The sequence below is a fragment of the Hemitrygon akajei genome, chromosome 8 (assembly GCF_048418815.1).
Source record: "Hemitrygon akajei chromosome 8, sHemAka1.3, whole genome shotgun sequence".
Lineage (NCBI taxonomy): Eukaryota > Metazoa > Chordata > Chondrichthyes > Myliobatiformes > Dasyatidae > Hemitrygon > Hemitrygon akajei.
Window position 1 is genome coordinate 162932003 of NC_133131.1, and position 20172 is coordinate 162952174.

The window sequence follows — 20172 nt, forward strand, 5'->3', positions numbered from 1 at the left end:
TTTGAGTTGGAAAACACAACGCTACAAAGAATGCACTGGGGTTTTTGCAAGCCATCATTTCCTGTTGTGCAAGTGAAACCAAAGCACACATAGTCATCATTCCATTTCCTTCTTTTTGACGTGATGACGGGTTAAGGGTAAAGAGAAAAGTATGCTAATATGAGAAAAACTATCTGACTAAGTCAGGGATGACCGCTTTACTCAACCAGACATGCCTATAGCAAAGTATCGCGAGAAATACGCTTTTGAATATTATATTACGATATTTTCTGCGGTTACGGCAAGATAAATTGTCAGGTGGAAATGCTAAGGGGATACGACGCGACTTATTATGCTACTCTCTACTGAATTTACACACCTATTTCCGATGATTACCGGAGATATGAACTCCCATCACATGATTCAAAGTCCTCAGTGCTAACCATGATACCCCCTCAACTAACACAATTCAAAATTATCAACGGTTCAAGAAAAAAACTTTTTAAGAGAGAAAAACCTTTGAAATTCAAAAACTTCTTTAATGCTTTGAGACAAATATGAGTGAATGACTTCAGCTGCTTTTTATCAAAATGCGGCTTCTTAAAACTTTATAATTGAATAATTTACCTACTGTCTGCGGGTTTGGTTTTAATGCTAAGTTGTTCTCGATGGTTGATTCGGGATATATAAAGATTTTGGCATTATGAGATGATTTTTAACTTGGAGATGTAACCTTCTAGCTAACATTGATGACACTCAACTCTGAGGTGTAACTCCCAGGTAACACTGATGAGAATCCTCAACTCTGAGGTGTAACTCCCAGGTAACACTGATGAGAATCTTCAACGCTGACTCGGGCAGCGGGAGACTGGAGTGTGCTTGGGACAAACGTTACTACCATTTCTCAAGGCACACTGGCAGCTGGCTGAGTGATGACTCGTGACTCGTCACTCAAGGACACAAGCCACTCTTCGTCGCACCCCCTGAAATTCCATCTCGCACCCCCTGGGGGTGCGGGCACCCCAGGTTGGGAACCCCTGATAATGAAGAAGCAGGGTTGGAGGGAATGCATCTTTCTTAGACTGGAAAAGGCTGGTAACAGGTGGAAAACCAAGGATCAGTTCTTCGCCTTATCGTTTGCTAAGTCTATCAATGACTTGACAGAAGGATCGATGTGTAATATGTCCAGGATTTTCTGATGACGTGAAAATAGGCAGAAGGGCATGCTGTGCTGAAGATCTGTGGACTCTTTTGGTTGAGATTTGCAACACAGAATTTACAGATCCATAATTCATTGAAAGTAGCATCATAGGTAGATAGGGTTGTAAAGAAAGCTTTTGGCACATTGGCCTTCATAAATCATGTATTGAGTACAGGAGATGGATGTTATGTTGAAGTTGTATAAGACATTGGTGAGATCTAACTTGGAATATTTTTGTGCGGTTCTGGTCACCTACCTACAGGAAAGATGTAAACAAGGTTGAAAGAGTATGGAGAGAATTTACAAGAATGTTGCCGAGTCAAAGGATCTGAGTTATAAGGAAAGATTGAATAGGTTAGGACTGCATTCTTTAGAAGGTATAAGATTGAGAGGAGATTTGATAGAGATGTACAAGATGATAGATGGATGTGATAGGGTAAGTATAAGCAGGTTTTTTCCACTGTTTGGGACTATAACCAGAGGTCATGGAATAAGTGTGAAAGGTAAGAAGTTGAAGGGGAAAATGAGGGAAACTTCTTCACTCAGAAGGTCATGAGAGTGTGGAATGAGCTGCCAGTGCAAGTGGTGCATGCGAGCTCAATTTCAATGTTTAAGCGAAGTTTGGATAGGTACATGGATAGTAGGGGTATGGAGGTCTAAGGTCCTGGTGCAGGTCAATAGGAGTAGGCAGTTTAAGTAGTTTCAGCACAGACTAGATGGGCTGAAGAGCCTGTGTCTGTGCTGTGCTTCTCCATGACCTTATGAATGCGGTCTTTCTGTCATCATGTTTGTGCTGGTTGAAATAGATCTACCCACCATCTAGTACTAAGACTGTAGACATGTTTGCATCTGTGCCAAATGCATTGATGAAAACAGAAATGATGTGGTGGAGAGAGCTATGTCAGGCCTCAAGGCAATCCTATTAATCCCAATCCTACACTTACTTCCTTGTATCCTGTTCTCCCTCAAATGCTCTTAAACATCCCCTGTTCTCCTGCCACCCTCCAACCGACATACAGCAACTTAATTGTATGTCTTTGGGAGGAAACAAGAGCATCCTGGTCACAGGGAGGATGTGAAAACTCCACATAGACAGCTTGGGATTTGAGTTTCTGGAACCGTGAGGAGATGGCACGATGTGTTGTGCCACCTGTGCTGGTGAATGTTTGAACCTACAGATGTTTATTAATTTAAATGTTAGCCTGCCTAGACTTTGCAGATGTATTCAAAAGCAGAAAGCTCAAACTTAATTAGCAGTAGTTAGTAGTATTTTTTTTCAGTTCTCTGTACCACTGGGCTCCATGGTGGAGCTCATTCAAGTCAAGTTTGTTGTCATGCACACAAGTACATTGAGGTACAGGTACAATGAAAAAACCTGCAACAGCATCACAGGCACGTAGGTGGACATCGCAGAGATTTAGGACAACACAGTAGCATAGTGCTTAGTGTAACTACTGCAGCGCCAGCAGCCCAGGTCCAATTCCCACCATTGTCTGTAAGCAGATTGTACGCTCTTCTCGTAACCATTTGGGTTCCCTCCTGATGCTCCAGCTTTCTCCCACATCCCAAAAGACACATAGGTTAGAAGGCTAATTAGTCACATATGTGTAATTGGGTGGTGTAGACTTGTTAGGCTGGAATGACCTGTTACTGTGCTGTACCTAAAAGAAAGTGTAAGTTACACAGAACAGTGAAAGGTAGTGTTGTGTTACTGATGGTGGTATTCCTATGCCACTCAGTTAGCCGCTCCCACGTGGGAGGAGCTCACATGTTGTACAAGCAGAGTTATCAATAAAGTTCAGTTGAACATCCTGCAAGGCTGGTCTCCTGGTGTGCTCTGCACCATCCCTCAATACTGAACGCAACAGATAGAGGGGAAAAATAGACGTACAGCCATAAGCCATAGGAATACAATTGGTTCCACTACTGTGGTAGGGTTAGTGTCATGTAGACTGGCTCAAGAAACTGATAGTTGTAAGAAAGCAGTTGCTCTGAACTTCATATTTCTGAACCTCCTGCCTGACAGTAGCAATGAGAAGAGGGTGGGGATCCTTGATGATAGATATTGTCTTCTTGATGCAGCATTGTAAGAGATGGGAGGGCTGTGCCTTTGATAGGCTAGATAGTGTCCACTACTTCTACAGCCTCTTGTCTTTCTGGGTGTTGGCAGTGCCATGATACAACCAGACAGGATACATTCTACAGTGCATTTGAGAAAAGTTAGTTAGAGTTTTTCTTTGTTATGCTAAATCTCCTAAACACCCAAGATCTTGCCGAGATTCCTGAGTGCTTATGCTGAGGAATCTATTCTTGGATGTTACTTGTGGGGAAGAAAGATTAGAAGCCTCTTTATTTTACTTATTGTGGTTTAATATTTGTAAATATTTGTAGGTGTTTTAGGTATTCCTAAATGATTATATTTTTAATCAAAAAATAATCAATGTTTAGAGTCATAGAGTTGTATATCATGGAAACAGACCCTTTGGCCCAACTGGGCCAGACTGAGTTAGTCCCATTTGGCCTCATTTGGTCCATATCTTTCTAAACCAGGGGTTCCTAATCTTTTTTGTGCCATGGACCCCTACCATTAACCCCTGTTCTAAACTTTCCGTATCCATGCACTTGTTTAAATGTCTTTTAAATGTTGTGGTTGTACCAGTCACTACCATTTCCTTTGGCAGCTCATTCTATATATACACCAGTGTGAAAAAGTTGCACCTCAGTTCCCCTTCAAATCTTACCCCCTCACTTTAAATCTATGCCTTCTAGTTTTAGACGCCTCCATTCTGGAGAGAAAAGATTATGACTATATACCTTTGCTATATTCCTCGTGATTTTATCAGCCTTTATATGGTTACCTCACAGTCACCTCCTTTCTACATAAAATGGTCTTAGCCTATCCAGTCTCTCCTTATGATTAAGTCCAACAGTCTCCACATATCCTTGGATTAAGAAATTCCTCCTCATCTCTGATCTGAAGGGTCATTCTTCTATTCTGCGGCCATGCTCTCTGGTCCTAGATTCTCTCATTTCTCCACATCCACTCTATATAGGCCTTTAAAAATTCAATAGCAAATGCCTGAACAAAGTGAGGCATTAGAAAGGGAAGGATGGTGTAAGATTCACATGCACTGTTTCAAATGAAGTTAATAAATGAATTTTAGATAAAGGCCGTTTTATTAATTGCTCAATATGTTTCTATTTTGATTCAAGGTTTTTATTTTGATGTGATGGAGATCACTCCTGCTGCCATTGGCATTCATCGATTTAACGATAGGAGTTGCAAAGTGAGTATGATGAAAAATACGTATGTCTTTTTAGGATGGTTGCTGTATTTTGTGTTGAAAACAATCAATAATTCAGTGACGCAAACCTTTAGAATAGTAAAGTATTTTTGTTTTAGCATGGTCTGGATTGATCGGATGGTTAAGATGACTTGAAAGGGTGTGAGTTCCTGTATTTTTTCCAGCTTTATTCACTAGTGACCCTACAAGAATCCCTTTCAATATCAAAACTTGACTGTCTTTACATCATTGTTTTGAGAAATCCATCTTCTGTGGATCTAATGTGATTAGGAAACAAGCATCAATTTCTGTGTTTTTAAAAAAAAGTTTGTTGAAACATAGAAAACAAGTAAATCTATAGTTCCTGGAACCCAAAACTAAATCAAAAATGTTAGATAACTCAGCTATAAGAGAAACCAGGTAATGTTTTATTTCTGTCAATGGCCTTCTTCAGAGAAGGGGTGAGGAATGGAGGGTTTACTGTTTTTAAGGTAGAGCTGGTAGAGGTACAAGATGTAAGGCAAAAGACTGACTGGAAATAGGTTAAGACAGATCAGGTAATAAGATGAATAAGTACTGTTATTAAGGCAGTTTAAAGAAAATGGGGCATCACCATGTCTGTAGAGGAGGCTGCAGAAAGGTTGGTTCAAAAGAAGCAAGCTGAATAACATTTTACCTTCAGTCTACGCATTTTGTAACCGTCCGGAATGTACATTGAATTTTCCATTTTCAAGTAAACTGCTCTTTCATAATTTCACTTTATCATTTTATGATCCTTTCTCACCCTATTCCTTTAAGATGCCAAATTTGAACTCCTGTTAGTACTCAAGGGATTGGGATTGATGGGATTACACTACTGGGAGCTATGATGGGTGTGAAAGGCAAAATGGCCACCTCCCATGTTGCAATAAATAAATCACATTTTACTTCAGAATACAAGTTTTAGCCTAATAAGATTACATGCTCACTTGCTTTCCCAAGTCATGGAGTAAGAAGATTCATACTGTGGCACGAGATACCAATGTGGTAGGATTTTCTGTTATGGTAGAAGTTTATATCATTTACCTTCCTCCCATCCCCCCACCTTCTTACTCTGACTTCTCCCCTTCCATTCCAGTCCTGAAACATCGACTGATTACTCTTTTGCAGAGATGCTGGCTGGCCTCTTGAGTTCCACCAGCATTTTGTGCATGTTACCTATCATTTACCTAGCTGGCAGAAGCATTTGCTTTCCTGTTGTAGGGTGTGGCTATTAATGAGTAATAGAGAAGTATAGCACAGAAACAGGTCATTTGATCTATCTAGTCCATGCCAAAACCATTTAGACAGCCTACTCCCATCGACCTGCACCGAGTCCATAGCCCTCCATACCCCTACCATCCATCTACCTATCCAAACTTCTCTTAAACATTGAAATCGAGCTTGATTGCACCACTTGTACTGGTAGTTAATTCCACACTCTCTGAGTGAAGAGGTTTCCCCTCATGTTCCCCTTTTACTTTTCACCTTTCACCTTTAATCCATGACCTCTGGTTGTAGTCCCACCCAACTTCAGTGGAAAAAGGCTGCTTGCATTAACCCTATTTATACCCCTCAGCTGCTTCCGTTTGGCAAACGGTACCACAGCATTATGGCCAGGACCAACAGGCTCCAGGACAGCTTCTTTCACCAGCCATCAGACTGATCAGTGCACATTGATCTGATTGTATATCTGATTGTACATTGTATCTGACTGTACATATACGTTGTGGATGTAATCTTAGTGTTTGGACAATATCCTCCCACATTTCCCTTCCTTATTGCTTGTACATAGCGACAGAGATGCAACATAAAGATTTTTGCTCCCTCATGATGTGAGATGGATGTACGAAATAAAATTCAAATTCTAGCTCTAATTCATAATTTTCTATGTCTCCATCAAATTTCCTCTCAATCTTCTATGTTCCAAGGAATAAAGTCCTAACCTATTCAGTCTTTCCTTATAACTCAGCTCCTCCATACTCGGCAACATCTTTGTAAATTTTCTCTGCATTCTTTCAACCGTGTTTACACTGGCCAAAACTGCACACAGTACTCCAGATTAAGCCTCACTAATGTCTTATTCAACTTTAACGTTGCATCCCATCTCCTGAACTCAATAAACTGATTTGTGAAGGCCAATGTGCCAAAAGCTTTCTTTGCAACTTTCTATTTGCCTGTGACACCACTTTCAATGAATTATGGACCTGTATTCCCAAATCTCTTTGTTCTACCAGACTCCTCAGAGCCCTCCTGGTCACTGTGCAATCTTGGTCTCGAGAAAATACCTAGTGTACAATAATCCTCAAAATGTACCATGTGGAGGTTTTGTTTCTATATGCTTTGTAATGTCAGCTGCTAATATTATAAAATTAACCAATAGTTTAAGAAAAGAAAATAATTTATAGAACAGTTCAGTATAGCTCAGGAACAGGCCTCTCATCCCACAGTATCTGTGGCAACTATAATTCCATTCAAAACTAATCCCACCTGCCTGCATATAGTCCATAATCCCTCTGTTCCCTGTCTGTTCACATGCTGGAGTATCTACTTCCACCATTTCATTTTTCCTGGCAGCATGTTCCAGGCATCTACCACTCTGTGTAAAACAAACTTGCCGAGTAAAATTTCCTTTAAACGATCCCCCCCACCATCATAAAACTATGCCCTTGAATATTTGACGTTTCCATTCCAAAGAAAGACCACCAATCTGCCCTATCTATACCCCTTATAATTTTATATCCTTTTATTAGGTCAGCCAGTAATGCTCTAGAATTTGTCCAACCTCCCGTTGTAGCTAATGCTCTCTCATCCAGGCAGCATTCAATATGACAGGAGAGGGGAAAGGTAAAGGAAACCAAACATCAGACAGGACATAAGATTGAAGATTGCACTGGTAATCAAAAAGCAGCTCCTCTTGCCCAAAAACTTGATCTCACCAATCTTGGGTGAGGAATAGGTCTAAAATCGAGGTTTTCAATCCTCGGACTTCAACTACTGCACAGAGTCTTGCCATCTTCAGAAGTTTTCTGATGACTCTGCCATAGTTGGATGCATCAGCAAGGGAGATGAGGTGGAGCACAGGGCTACGGTGGGAAACTTTGTCACGTGGTGTGAGCAGAATCATCTGCAGCTTAATGTGAAAAAGACTAAGAAGCTGGTGGCGGACCTGAGGAGGGCTAAGGCACCGGTGACCCCTGTTTCCATCCAAGGGGTCAGTGTGGACATGGTGGAGGATTACAAATACCTGGGGATATGAATTGACAATAAACTGGACTGGTCAAAGAACACTGAGGCTGTCTACAAGAAGGGTCAGAGCTGTCTCTACTTCTTGAGGAGACTGAGGTCCTTTAACATCTGCCGGACAATGCTGAGGATGTTCTACGAGTCTGTGGTGGCCAGTGCTATCATGTTTGCTGTTGTGTGCTGGGGCACCAGGCTGAGGGTAGCAGACACCAACAGAATCAACAAACTCATTCGTAAGGCCAGTGATGTTGTGGGGGTGGAACTGGACTCTCTGACAGTGGTGTCTGAAAAGAGGATGCTGTCCAAGTCCATAATGTACTGGTTAGGCACAGGAGTATATTCAGCCAGAGACTCATTCCACCGAGATGCAACACTGAGCGTCATAGGAAGTCATTCCTGCCTGTGGCCATCAAACTTTACAACTCCTCCCTCGGAGTGTCAGACACCCTGAGCCAAAAGGCTGGTCCTGGACTTATTTCCACTTGGCATAATTTACTTATTATTATTTAATTATTTATGGTTTTATATTGCTAAATTTCTACACTATTCTTGGTTGGTGCGACTGTAACGAAACCCAATTTCCCTCAGGATCAATAAAGTATGTCTGTCTGTCTGTCTGTTAATTATTCCTGATACCTCCACCAAAAACCATAACAAAAACACATTCCTAATCACTTCATATGAGGAAGACAGGCCATATTAATTATTTTCCAAGGGGTATTCTTCTGAGTTAAATCCTTGGGATTTAATTGAGGAACGTGTAATTGCAGAGGATTGGAATACTGAAATAACTGCAAACTGAAATCCAGTTTATGGGGCTTTGAAATGGATTTGCTAATGTCATACAAGGACTTGATGTTAATCTAATGCAGCAATAATTTCAAACCCTGTAGTTTGCAAAAGACAAATACTGAATTCTGCGACATTGCCTGAAAACCTGGAATTGAGTACTGCCTGGCACTATAATCATCCTAACACAATGACTCAGTACTCAGCATTAGATATTTCATCCTTCATTATAGAGCCCTTTCAGTATTTTTTTCCTTTTCTAAAATCAGATAATTATAAGTTAGCATTTCTTTATTTGCCTGCTTGCTTTATGTAGGTGTCAGAGTTTTTAAAAGAGGTGGAGGTTCGAGCTGTTCTAGAGAGTCAGGCATTGGCTAAAAGAGCATATGCTGAGAAGCTGGGCTACAAAGTCTGTAAGTAATCCATTCATTTTTTGACCACACCTATTGGTGAAACTTCCTAGGATTGTCTTGGAACTGATGTGGATGACTGAAGCTTGCTTTATAACCAGGAAGTGAAATTTGACAAACAGGGAAGATTTGGAATTTTGGAATGGTGGAGATGGTGGCTGAGGAAAGAATATTCAGGTTTTCTCCTTTTCTGTGAACAGTGCTTTAGAATTTTTATCATTTACCTCAGCAACCTTGATTTAAGGCTTATATGATGTGGAAATAGGAAACGTGTCCATGCTGAGGTGTGGCCAAAGGAGCTCCCCTTGGCTAGACCCACTTGCCTGCATTCTAAACTTTTTCTATCCCTGAACATGTCCCAATGTGTTACAAATTTCAATTGTACATTTTGTAATTGTATCTGCCTTTACCACTCCCTCTAGCAGCTTGTTCTGTATCTTCATTTAGAAATGTTACCTAAAGGCCTCAGTAATCTGTAAAATGATATTATGGGTAATTCTTCAGTGAGGTACCTCAGCCAGCAATTCCAATTGGCAGGAAGGTCAAGAAGCAAAACTGGCACATGTCCATGGAAAAGCTTGTCTAACCAGGAAAAGTGAGGATCCAGAATGGAATGCCAGGGATAGTAGGGGTGGCTAATTCAATCGTGGCGTCGGAAAGAGAACTGATTAATTCCATGAAAGAAAAGAAAATGCAGGTTTACGAAATGAAAATGGGGATCATGCCTAATCGGATTGGTCTTGCATATAGCTGCAGAAGCTCAGTGGGCTGATGGTCTCATTTCGTGTTGTGAAATGTATGATGCTGTATGTTTAAATTGGTTTATTATTGTCATGTGTACATGTTATTTGAAATTCTACTTGTTATGGTGGTGCCATCTGCAAACTTGCAGATGGAGTTGGAGGAGAATTTGGCCACACAGTTATGAGTGCATAAGGAGGATATAGCCTTGTGAAGTACACAATTAATGTGTGTCCCCATTTTTAAAGCTGCCTTGGCTTTAGTCATGTTTCAACAATTTTATATTAATTTGCAAAAAATATCTATTCTAATTAATCAGCTTCAACTTTTGTGAATTTCAATGGATCTGTGCATCTTCCCACCACTTTTTCAGAGCGTATGAGAACATGGTGTAAGAATTGGAGGCAGCTGTATAAAACGTGTCTCCTCAATCTTGTCCACCATTCAATAAATGCACTTCATCTTATTGCTTGATTCCTTTTGGCACCAAAAATATCTGTTGATCTCAACCTTGAGTATATTTAATGACTGTCGGTAATCATGGCATCCTTCATTATGTCAGTAGCTTCCTCTCAGTTTTCACTACTCTCCAACATTCAAGTCATGGGAGGAGTTTCAGGAATATCATCGCATTCAGATATAGAAGGATTCTTCATTGTTCTTTCTGTAACAATTTTGTTTGACCAGTCGGGTCTGTTAGCCCTGAGCTGAACCCCCTAACCTGGAGGATCAGTGGATCATTTTTAGTCTGGTCTCTACCCTTTGTCCTGACTGGCATGGGGGACCCTACCAAATGCCAAAGCTTAACATCCTGACTCCAGCTAACATAGCTCTCCGGATCACTGAGGTATGCAAGCCTCCAAGTCACAACGTTGTGCTCCTCTTGGAGGGGAAGAGAGATTTACAACTTTGTCTTCAGCCGGTCCTTATCCTGAGATTATCCCCGAGAAGGGAAGTTGTATCTCAGCAACTATATTCAGAATGCATTTCAGCACCTTGTGAGCCTTAGCTCGCAGAGGATATTCTTTGTATCGAAAGGACAGGTGGAAGGCATAGGAAGTGGTGTAGCTTTGTTAGTAAGAGATGGAATTACATCTTTATAAGCAGGTGACATAGGGTCAGCGAATGTTGAATCTTCCTGGGTGGAGTTAAGAAACTGCAAGGGTAAAAGAAAATATTGTGGGAATCATATATAGGCCTTCAAATAGTAGCCAAGATGTGGGGTTGAGATTGCAAAGGGAGCTGGAAAAGGCATGTGATAAGGGTAATGACACAATTGTAATGGAGGACTTCAATATGCAAGGGGAATGGGGAAATCAGGTTGGCGACTGATTGCAAGAGGGAATTTGTTGAATGCCTACGAGATAGCTTTTTAAAGCAGCTTGTGCTTGAGCCTACTTGGGGAAAGGCTATCTTAGATTGGGTGTTGTGTAATAACCCAGATCTTATGAGGGAGCTAATGTAAAGGAACCCTCGGGACAGTGATCATAATATGATTGAACTCATACTGCAGTTTGAGAGGGAGAAGCACCAGTCACATGTATCAGTATCACAATGGAATAAAGGGAATTACAGAGGCTTGAGAGAGGAGCTTGCTCAGGTGGATTGGAACAGGATATTAGTGGGGATAGCAGCAGAGCAGAGGTGGCTGAAGTTTCTGGGAATTGTTCACAAGGTGCAGGATAGGTATGTCCCACAGAAGAAGCAGTTCTCAAATGGCAGGGAGAGGCAATGGTGGCTACAAGGAAGTTAAGGACTGCACAAATACCAAGGAAAGGGCATGTAAGGTAGCAAAGGTGAGTGGGAAGTTGGATGATTATGAAGGTTTTAAAATTCAGCAAAAGGCAACTTAAAAAAAAGGCTATAAGAAGGGAAAAGGTGAAATATGAGGGCAAACTAGCCAATTATATAAGGCAGGATAAGAAAAGTTATTCTCTTATATAAAGAGTAAAAGGGAGGTGAGTGTTGATATTGGACTACAGGAAAATGATGAGGGTGGGGTTGTAATGGGGGACAAAGAAATGCAGATGAATGTAATGGGTACTTTGCATCAGTCTTCACTGTGGAAGGCACTAACAGTGTGCCAGAGGTCTGAGAGTGTCAAGGTGCAGGAGTGAGTGCCATTGCTATTACAAAGGAAAAAGTGTTAATCAATCTCAAAGGTCTTAGGTGGATAAGTCACCTGGATCATATGGACCACATCCCAAAGTTCTGAGAGAGATTGCTGAAGAGATAATGGATTCATTGGTCATGATCTTTCAAGAATCACTTGATTCTGGCATGGAGCTGGAGGACTGCAAGATTGCAAATGTCACTCCACATTTTAAGAAGGGAGGAAGGTAATTATAGGCCAGTTAGTCTAACCTCAGTGGTTGGGAAAGTGTTTGAGTCTATTATTAAGGATAAGGTTTTGGGACAATTGGAGACTAATGATAAAATAAGTCAAAATCAGCATGGTTTCTGTAAAGGGATATCTTGCTTGACAAATCTGTTCGAGGAAGTAACAAGCAGGGTGGACAAAGGAGAGGCAGTGGGTGTCATCTGTTTAGTTTTCAGAAGGCATTTGATAAGGTGATAAAGCATTTGAGGCTGCTTATCAAGATAAAATCCTATGGCATTACAGGAAGATACTAGAATGGTTAGAGGAATGGCTGACAAACAGGAGACAATGAGTGAGAATAGATGGGGCCTTCTCTGGTTGGCTGCCAGTGACTAGCGGTGTTCCTCAGGGGTCGGTATTTGGACCGCTACTTTTCACACTGTTTGTCAATGATTTAGATAATGGAATTGATGGCTTTCTGGCAAGTTTTGCAGATGATACGATGATAGGTGGAGGGGTAGGTAGTGTTGAGGAAGCAATACAATTGCAGCAGGACTTAGACAAATTGGAAGACTGGGCAAAAAAGTGGCAGATGGAATACATTATTGGGAAATGAAACTATGATAATGAATTTTGGTAAGAGGAACCATAGTGCGGACTATTATCTAATTGGGGAGAAGGTTCCAACATCAGAAGGAGACTTGGGAGTTCTCGTGCCAGACTTTACAGGTTTAGTCTGTAGTAAAGAAGGCAAATGCAATATTGGCATTTATAAGCATTTATAATGCTGAGGCTTTAAAAGACACTGGTCAGGCTGCACTTGGAGTATTGCCAACAGTACTGGGCCCCATATCTCAGAAAGGATGTGTTGTCATTGGAGAGAATCCAGAGGAGGTCCATGAGGAAGATTGTGGGAATGAAGGGGTATGAGGAATGAGGAATGAGGTATGAGGAATATGAGGAGCATTTGTCAGCTTTTGGCCTGTGCTGACTGGAATTTAGAAGAATGCCTGAGGATCTCTTTGAAACCTACTGAATGTTGAAAGGACTAAATAGGGTGGATGTGGAGAGGATTTTTCCTATGGTGGAGCTATTTAGAACTAGAGGGCACAGCCTCAAAATTGAGGGGTGACCTTTTAGAACGGAGGTAAGGAGGAATTTTTTTTGTGGAATGCTGTGCCAGAGACTGTGGTGGCCAAGTCTATGGGTATCTTTAGAGCAGAAGTTGATAGTTTCCTGATTGGTCAGGGCATCAAAGGATATGGTGAGAAGGCAGGTGTGTGGAATTGAGTGGGATCTGGGATCAGCCATGACAAAATCGTGGAGCAGACACGATGGGCTGAATGGCCTGATTCTGCTCCTATGTCTTATGGTCTTTAATGAGTCCCCTCATTCTCCTGAATTTAAATGTGTAGGGGCTAATTAAACTTAATCACTCCTTTTGTAATTTTGCCACATGCAAAACTCCAAACCTGAAGTTTGACTTGTCAGGTTGAAAAGACCACATCCTTACCCTTATGGGGGATGTAATCGTTCAAGTTCAAGTTTGTTGTCATTCAACGGTGCACATGTATAGAGCAACAATGTTTCTCTGGGACCAAGGTGCAAAACACAGTATATATATATCACATACAGCACATAAAATGATATTACCACAACAGTATTAACACAGATAATAAAAAACTGTAGATGTACAAGTTGACATAAAACTCATACGACATATAATTAAATATATAGCAGTATAATGCCACTGGCACTGTCATAAATAATGTGTACAGCCTGGTAGCAGAATGTTTAAAAGTTTCACAGCTGATCCTGTAGAGATCAGCAGGAATGCCTCCCCTTTGAAAGGCTTCTTTTTGTGTAATTATGCTTCTATTCATGTTTTATATCATTCACTGGTGCTTTTTTTTTTACTTGATACAACCTATGAATAGCATTTGTCATAAAACAAATCTAGGGAATAATGTAATTCCCACTACATCCATTTTCTATTTTCTATAAACAAGAGAAAATCTGCAACTGCTGGAAATTCGAGCAACACACACAAAATGCTGGAGGAACTCAGCAGGCCAGGAAGCATCTATGGAAAAATAAAGTACAGTCGACGTTTCAGCCCGTGCCTTTTTTTTTCTATAGATGCTGCCTGGCCTGCTGAGTTCCTCCGACATTTTGTTCTATTTTTCATGATTTTTGGAGGAATGGTATACACTTCCTTATTGACAGCAGTTTGACTTCTCAGTTGTTTTTTACGGTCTTTGGGATGTCCATTCATGCCTAGTTGCCTGAGAGCTCTATTCATGCCTGTACAACAGGCCAAATGGATCTGACTGGAATTTATTCGTTAGGGAAGTGCCACCTGTCAGCTCTGGCTATTTCAGAATTATGTGTACGTTTATGTGAAAGTCTGAAATGACCTGGAGGTCAGGTGCTAGCACATCTGATCTCTTGCATCTCTTCCCCCACCCCCTGACCCACCCAGTGCTGGACCTGTCATTGAGCCTAGTGCAGAGGCTAATGGCTGTCATTAATCACGCTGACCCTCCCACTACTACCCTCTGCCTTTATCACCAAGCCAATTTTGGATCCAGTTTGCCAACACACCTTAGCTACAATGTCTTTTAACCTTCAGGAACAGCTTACCATGTCCAAAACCTTTTAAAGTCCTTGTACTGTAGGCCATGTCTATTTCCCAGCCTTTGTCAACTTCCTTAGTTATGCATAAAACCACGCCGACTCCCTGCTAGTCAGGCCCTGCATTTGCAAGTAAGTGCGTATTCTGTCCCTGATATTTTTTCCCCCGAACATTTCTTTACTACTGAAGTGTGGAGATTGATAGAGCCCCATCAAGGTGTAACTACCAAGTCTGGAAACTCCATGTTTGTGCAGGAATCCCATAGTGTGCCTGCATGGAGAAACATCAACAATTTACATAACAAGAGAAAATCTGCAGGTGCTGGAACTCCAAGCCACACACAGAAAATGCTGGAGGAACTCAGCAGGCCAGGGAGCATCTGTGGAAAAAGTACTGCTGACATTTCAGGCTGAGACCCTTCAGCAGGACTGGAGAAAAAAAAGATGATCTCCCTCCTGGCACTTACCCTTGCAAACAGAACAAGTGCTACACCTGCTCCTACACTTACTCCCCCACTAACATTCAGGGCTCCAAACAGTCCTTCCAGGTGAGGCGACACTTCACCTGTGAGTCTGTTGGGGTCATATACTTGTCCGGTTCTCCCGGTGTGGCCTCCTGTATATGGGTGAGACCTGATGTAGTTTGGGAGACCGCTGAGCATTTACACTCCATCTGTCAGAAAAAGCGGGATCTCCCAGTGGCCACCCGTTTTAGTTCCTCTTCCCATTCCGATATGTCAATCCATGGCCTCCTCTACTGTTGCAATGAGGCTGCACAGGTTGGAGGAACAACACCTTATACTTCATCTGGGCAGCCTGTAACCTGGTGGTATGAGCATCGATTTCTCAAACTTCTGGTAATGCTGCCTCCCCCACCATTCCCCATCCCCCTTTCCCTCTCTCACCTCATCTCCTTGCCTGTCCATCAGCTCCCTCTGGTGCTCCTCCCCTTTTCTTTCTTCCATGGCCTTCTGTCCTGCCCTGTTAGATTCCCCCTTCTCCAGCCCTGTATCTCTTTCACCAATCAACTTTCCTGCTCTTTACTTCAACCCTCCTCCTCCCGGTTTCACCAATCACCTTGTGTTTCTCTCTCCCCTCCCCCTGCCTTTTAAATCTACTCCTCAGCTTTTTCCTCCAGTTCTGCCGAAGGATCTTGACTGCAAGCATTTCCACTCAAAATCTGGGCTGATAGTTTCTCTGAATATTGTTTGGTCTACTGTAAATACAGATACAAAATAATCATTGAACAACTCCAGCATTTTCTCATTTTATCTTTTATTTACAATATTTGCTTTTTCGAGCTGTGCAACTTTTTGTTAATGGAAGCATATGAGAATGCAAATGTTGGAATCCAGAGCAATACGCAAAGAACCGGAGGAACTCAGTGGGTCAGGCAGCATCTGTGGAGGGAAATGTACAGTTGACATTTCAGGTTGTCAGCTCCTTTATCTGGACTGAAAGAAAGGGGGGAGATAGCCAGTATAAAAAAGGTGGAAGGAAGGGATAGAGCAAAAGCTAGCAGAGGAGGAGAGCGATAGACAGGTGAGGAAAGGTGGAGAGTGGGAATGATGTCTGACGCTAAGAGTTGGTAGATGAAAGTGACAAAGGGTTTGAAGATGATGGATTTGATAGGAGGAGAAGGTAGAGCTTGGATTAAAGGGAGAGAACCAGTGAGAGGAGTGAGTTGGTGATGGACCATGTAGATCAGGAGGGGAAAAGAAAGAAAAAAGAGGGAGAAAGGACAGGGGAGTTGTTACTGGAAATTAGAGAATTTGATATTCAGCTGCCAGTTTGGAGACTGAGTAGAATGTGAGAGGCTGTTCCTCTAATCTTTTAATGATCATATTTACATCCCATAGAAGCTTATCTATAGACACCCATTTTGGTTGCCTTTTGCTTTTGTTTGTATTTTAACTAGTTGTCAGGAGCCTTCTTTTAAATGTTTTTCTTCTGCTTTTCAGGTTTCCCTCGCTTCCCTACTTGTGTATGTTTTTTTGACACATCTCCGGCATCTTATGATGATGAATGTATTCTATATCATAATAATATTATTTTTATTTGCTCACATTCTCCCAAACATACCTCCCATGCTTTACCCATTATTTCTCCGACTGAGAACCTCTGTCCCATTGCTTAAATCCAGAATCCTGATAACTATATTGCTTTTCTATTAATATTGTAGTGAACCAATTATTCTGGTGAACTAAAAATGTCAATTTTATCCAAATACGGAGGAGGAAGTGAAAAATCTCATCATTGCTGGAGTTACTGTTCCTCTTGGCCTAGGTTGGTTGATATGCTTCTTTTCACGTATAGAAGGTTCTGAGACATCTAAAAAATTCTCTGTGGGATCCACAGAGTCCACTACAATTGAGGAAGGTGAATCTTGTCAGAGAAGGTGGGTGTGGAGATTGATGTTTCATACACTCATTCTATATATTTGTAAGCCAGCTTCTCCCGTTGTTGAGACTTGACTTTCCCACATGTTATTTCCTCACTTTCTGATCAGTTACGGGCCGGGTGTTCCATGAATTGCAAAGACGTTATATTTATTTATGGAAATTCTGATGACATTCTTGGAGAGCTTTCAAGGTCCTCTTGGAAATCCCTTCCTATGGTGGAGTGTTTGTTTTGGAAATGTCAGGCATGTGGATGATGTGGCCTGCCCATTGCAGAATGTCGTCAGAGCCTCTTCAGTGGATAAGTTGGTGAGGGAGAGGACACTGATCTTTATTTGTCGACATCTGGAGGGTTTTGTGGAAACTATGTTGGTGCTATTTTTCTAGTGCTCTGATAAACCTGCTGTAGATTTATGCTGCCAGAATGTGCTTATTCTGCCACTCAAAATGTTAAGCAAGTCCAGTGTGTGGAGCAATGGTTAGTTATGTGGTTACAACTACATAACCTTCAACTGATGACTCACAGGATGAAAATAAGTTTTTAAAAATTGCTTTATTCAGAGGTTTGTATTACTTAGTATATTATTAATGAAAATATTAAAGCTTCTTAAACTTGTAATGGGTGGAGAATCCAGTCCAAACCGTGTAGCAGAGATGCAATAATTGCACTCTGCCACCTGGGGGCAGTTATTGACTATCCTAAGGCTTCAGGCTTTTTCTCTTTAACAGTCTCTTTATTAATTTCTTAGTTTAAAATCTGATAATGTGACATTTTTGGTTAAGATGCATAAAAATTCATACCCAGACACAAGCCTATGTGATTAATTCTTGGAGTTATGTCTCGATTTCAAAAATGATTGTACAATATACAGTAAGACCATAAGAGATAGGCCATTTGCCCATTGGGTTTGCTCCTCCATTTGATCATGGTTGATTTATTATCCTTCTCATCCCCATTCTCCTGCCTTCTCCCCATGACCTTTGATGCCATTACTAATCAAGAACCTATCAACCTTTGCTTAAATGTACCATTGACTTGGCCTCCACAATCATCTGCAGCAATGAATTCCACAAATTCACCACCCTCTATGTAAAGAAATTCCACCTCTTCTCTGTTCTAAAGGGGTGTCCTTGTGTTCTGAAGCTGTACCTTCTGGTCCTAGACTCCCCCACTACAGGTAACATCTACTCCATATCCATTTTATCTAGGCCTTTCAGTATTCGCTAGGTTTCAATGAGATTCCCCCTCATTCTAATAAACTCCAGTGAGTACAGGCCCAGAGCCATCAAATTCTCCTCATAAGTTAACCCTTTCACATTTGGGATAATTCTGTAAACCTCCTCTGGATCTTCTCTAATGCCAGCACATCCCTTCTTACATATCAGCTAATCTTTTGTCCATGCTCTCAAAACTCAAAAGTATGTAAGAACATAAGACATAGAAGCAGAATTAGGCCATTTGGTGCGTTATGCTCCACCATTCAATCATGGCTGATCCTTTTCTCCCCCTTCCTCAGCCCCACTCCCCGGCCTTCTCCTTGTAACCTTTGATGCTGTGTCCAATCAAGAACCTATCAAGCTCTGCCTTAAATACATCCAACTACCTGGCCTCCACAGCTGTCTGTGGTAATTGTTTCCACAAAATGTGGTTTGATCAGTGCTTATAAAGCCTCAGCATTCTGTGTGTGTGGCCTCCATCGATCGTGGTCGACCATGGGTACTGTGCCTCTGGTAGTCATTGGGAGTGGCTTCTCCAGGGCACAAGCCAGGCCAGAGTTGATATGGAGATCTGTCTGTTGCCATTGCAGTGGGACCCCCTCTCCATGCTGATGACACGTCCAAAGGAATGAGGAAAGTTGATACAGTTTGGTGCCAGCAGCGTCACAGGAGTTGCCGTGCCGGTGCTGGGTACAGCAGTCAGTCGCCTTTGGCACTCTGACTCCGGATTTTTCCTCAGTGTTTACTCCCAAAGCCTTTCCTGTGAGCGGTTATAGCCGCAAGGCAGCGGAGGTTTGAAATCGGAGTTTTCTGTCTCCTAGATGAGCTATCATCCGTGGTTAACGAGCCCCATCTGCCCGGAACAACTGGTTTTAAGGCACTAGTAGTCTGCCTTTGCCCCTTCTTCTGTCAGTGAGAACAGCTCTGCCGGGCATAAGAACTATGCCACACGTGAAGGCCAGGAGTTGGACTTGGTTGTCAGAGGCTGTTTGAGACACATGCCACGAAGAGCATTTGTTTAGCAGTGGGAGGTTGTCCCCACTACCACCCTTCGGCTATGACTACCTTTGGAGCCTCAGCATTACATCCTTGTTTTTATATTGTAGTTCCCTCGAAATGAATGCTAACATTGCATTTGCCTTTCTTACCACCGACTCAGCCTGAAAGCTGACCTTTAGTGAATCCTGCATGACTCCCAAGTTCTTTTGTACCTCGGAATTCTGAAATTGCTCCCCATTTAGGAGGTAGTGCATGACCATACACGTCCCTACATTGTGTTCCATCTGGCATCGCTTCACCCATTGTCTGAATCTGTCCAAGTCCTTCCACGGATTCCCTGCTCTTTTCACTGCTACTTGCCCTCCACTTATCTTTGTATCATCTGCAAACTTGGCCACAAAGCCATCAATTCCATCATCCAGATCATCATCGTTAATGTGGAAAGTAGCAAGCCTGCGAAACATTATAGTCACTTGCAGCCAACCTGTAAAGTCCCCTTTTATTTCCACTCTTTGCTTCCTGCCACTCAGCTAATCTTTTGTCCATGCTAGTATCATTCCTGTAATACCATGTGCTCTTGTTTAGTACATACATTCTCAACAAGAGGAGTCTTGAAGGTCATGGATTTAAGCATTGAAGGTTTGGTTATTTTCTTTGGCCCCAGTCGTAGGCTGTATTTCCTATTCTCTAATTCCATCTCCTCCATGTCAATATTGGGATTGGTGGACTTCTTATCGCCTTGCCATCCTATCTGACTCTAAGATGAAGTTCAGCAGCTTATTTCTCTCTATTAACCAAACAGGCTCATTGAACTTTCAGCTTTACTTTTCCCCTTCTTTTGTTTCAACTCAGTTACTGCTGGGAACCTCATTCATACTTTGATTGTTGCTCCAGTGTTCTCATTCAACCTTCCGTTGTCTACATTTTACTAGCC

The 20172-nt window shown here is 41.8% G+C and overlaps 1 protein-coding gene across 3 annotated transcripts in view; it reads left to right on the plus strand.

The window, feature by feature from the left end:
• The window catches only part of xylb (xylulokinase homolog (H. influenzae)), a 318901-nt gene that overhangs the window by 128179 nt on the left and 170550 nt on the right, over positions 1-20172 (plus strand). For all 3 annotated transcript variants that reach the window (XM_073054967.1, XM_073054966.1, XM_073054968.1), the window contains 2 exons: positions 4394-4467; positions 8834-8930. In XM_073054967.1, coding sequence (XP_072911068.1) covers positions 4394-4467; positions 8834-8930 — 171 coding nt within the window. The remainder of the gene's footprint in view (positions 1-4393; positions 4468-8833; positions 8931-20172) is intronic.